The following is a 2,410-nucleotide window of genomic DNA, read 5'->3' as shown; positions in this document are numbered from 1 at the left end:
CCCCTGCCCCCCGCACCTGCATGAGGATCTGGACTCCGCTGCGGAGATCCTCCGCCATGATGTCTGAGTAGAAGGCCTTGATCTTCCTCTTGTTCAGCCACTTGGTGTGCCCCTTGGCGATGAGCCGGAGCTCAGGCATCCTCTGCTTGCGGGGTCCCTGTGCGTGGGGGGATCACCATCGCCACAGTGGACACCCTCCCGCTGACCTGAGACCCACGCCCCTCCCGCCTGGAGGGTGCTCTGTGGGTCTACAGCACCAGGGCTGGCTCTTTTAGGGGGCAGAGAGGGGATAGAAGAGGAGGGAAGGGGAAGAGGAGGGAGGAAGGACGGGGGTGGGGAAGCAGCTGCAGCCCCCCACACCCCAGCCTCACGGGGGAGGGGAAGGTGCCCGGGGTCACTTCAGGAGTCAGGCCGCGCCCCCCGCCCCCCACTCACGATGAGCACATGGCCACAGATCATCAGGCTGAGGTTCCGGGTGAAGGTGCCCACAAAGTCCACCAGGGCTGGGCGGAAGTTGGGGGGCCCGGTGAGCACGAGGCACTGGGGGCTGGAGAGAAGACAGCAGCCATCGGGACAGGGTGAGACTAAGTGTCACACTCAGACCCCAGAGAGCCCTCCTTCCTCCCAAGGGCCAGACAGGTGAGGGGCCTTGAGCCCCTCTTCCACCCAGGACGCAAGGAGACGTTCGGGGCCCTAATGATTCTCGCGGCCGCCACCGGGGGTGTCCCTCAGCCTGTCTCTTCGGGTCACCAGACACCCTGCGTGGACAAGCACCCCGCTTCCTGTTCCAGCTGGTGCCCCGCCGGCCCCACCGGCGTGTGTGAGAATAACGGCGAGGCCTGTCGCCTGCAAGCTCTCTGTGTCACCCCACGGGTCGCTCAGCCTCTGTGTTGAGAGGCAGCCGAGGGTCACCGTCAGAGGCCGCAACCAGACTCAGCTGGAACCTGATGAATCTGGCCAGCTGTGTGACCCAGGGCCAGTTACTGGACAGCGCTGTTCCCCAGTGTCCTCCACGACTGGGGTGAGCAGAGCTGTGGTGTCTGCGTGAGGACATTGCGCCGCACCTGACCCCACAAAAGTGCAACATAAGTAGACCCAATTATGAGGAGCGTGACCTGGGGGAGGGCGGCCCTGCACGGGATTCTGGAGTCATGGAGGGGCCAGCTTGGAGGGGTGTCGGGGCGAGGGTCTTCTCAGTCAGCCTCACCAGGGACTAGGACGGGAATGACAGTCCGGCTGCGAGAGCCCTTGGCATTCCCAGAGGACATTCCCGTCCTCTGAGGGGTGGGGGCCACCCACCTGCATGTCCCGGCAGACAGCGTCAAGCGCAGGTCCCCGACTTTCCTCCGCCCGCTCCCCCTCTGAGCGGGGACCCCGTGTCTGCCTGGGTGACAGGCTCTGGCCCTGTGCCTGCCGGAGCGGTGCGTGGCTGCTGGGGCCCAGGCGTCACTCACCGGTAGTTCTTGATGTGGTCCTCCACCTCGTTGAGGCCCACCGAGTAGCTCAGGGCCAGGTTGTAGGAGCCGGCCTGCACTGAGGAACCCCAGTTGACCTCTGAGGATGGGGTTAAAGCACAGCACTATGAAGCTGTCTGCAGCCACTGAGCACGAGTCCCGTCCGCGGCCAGGGAGTGACCCACAGGGTGCAGCAGGCCTCTCCTGCCTCCCCGCTGCTCCCCTCAGCAGAACCTGCCTGTTCTGCTCCCCGCTCGGTCTCTGGTGAGTCCTCTCACCCCTGCACCTCTGGCCTGTACCCCTGTTCTTGTGTGAATAAATAAATGAATCTTTGGGGGAAAAAAAAATCACTGGACCAAGCTAATATTCAGGAGTGGGGTCACTAGGCCTTCTCTTGGAACCGAGCACCCATGTGAGTGGGGCCGGCCGGTGGGTGGGCAGCCTGATGTTCTGTTCCTAACATGCACACGAACCACTGCTGTGTACTGACCTCTGTCCAGGCCTCTCCTCTTGGCCAGCAGGCCTTGACAGGGATCGAGGAGGCGAGTGCAAGTTCAGAGTTCTAGGCATTCCTGGAGTTCTGTACCCCACCCCCAGGTCACCCCAGGATCCGTGTCTGTGCACATGTACACACGTGCCCCTGTGTGTCCACCTGGACCCACCTGCCCTTCAACCAGCCACCCTGGCCACGCCGCAGGCCTAGCTGTGTCCACCAGTCACCGGCGGATGGACCTGGGCAAGTCCAGGGTCCTGGCTGCTTGGGAGTGTGATTAGAAGTGGAATGTGGTTGGGCTTGACCTCCCTGGCGGCGTAAGGGTTAAGTCTCAGCACTATCAAGCTGTCGCCAGCCACTGCGGACTGCAGGGAGCTGACCCACAGGGCAGCAGGCCTCTCCTACCTCGTCCACTGTGGGTCCTCCCCGGCCAGGGAGCTGACCCACAGGGCAGCAGGCCTCT

The 2,410-nt window shown here is 63.5% G+C and overlaps 1 protein-coding gene across 3 annotated transcripts in view; it reads right to left on the bottom strand.

The window, feature by feature from the left end:
* The window catches only part of SLC12A3 (solute carrier family 12 (sodium/chloride transporter), member 3), a 32,590-nt gene that overhangs the window by 18,870 nt on the left and 11,310 nt on the right, over positions 1-2,410 (bottom strand). For all 3 annotated transcript variants that reach the window (XM_004693587.1, XM_004693586.1, XM_004693588.1), the window contains exons 15-17: positions 1,455-1,554; positions 436-547; positions 17-157 (exon numbers count right to left, since the gene is read on the bottom strand). In XM_004693587.1, the coding sequence (XP_004693644.1) occupies positions 17-157; positions 436-547; positions 1,455-1,554 (353 nt within the window). The remainder of the gene's footprint in view (positions 1-16; positions 158-435; positions 548-1,454; positions 1,555-2,410) is intronic.

This window comes from Condylura cristata, unplaced genomic scaffold, assembly GCF_000260355.1.
Source record: "Condylura cristata isolate star-nosed mole 26May11 unplaced genomic scaffold, ConCri1.0 scaffold00039, whole genome shotgun sequence".
NCBI lineage: Eukaryota > Metazoa > Chordata > Mammalia > Eulipotyphla > Talpidae > Condylura > Condylura cristata.
The sequence above is the reverse complement of the archived record's forward strand: the minus strand, read 5'-3'. Positions and strand labels throughout refer to the sequence as shown.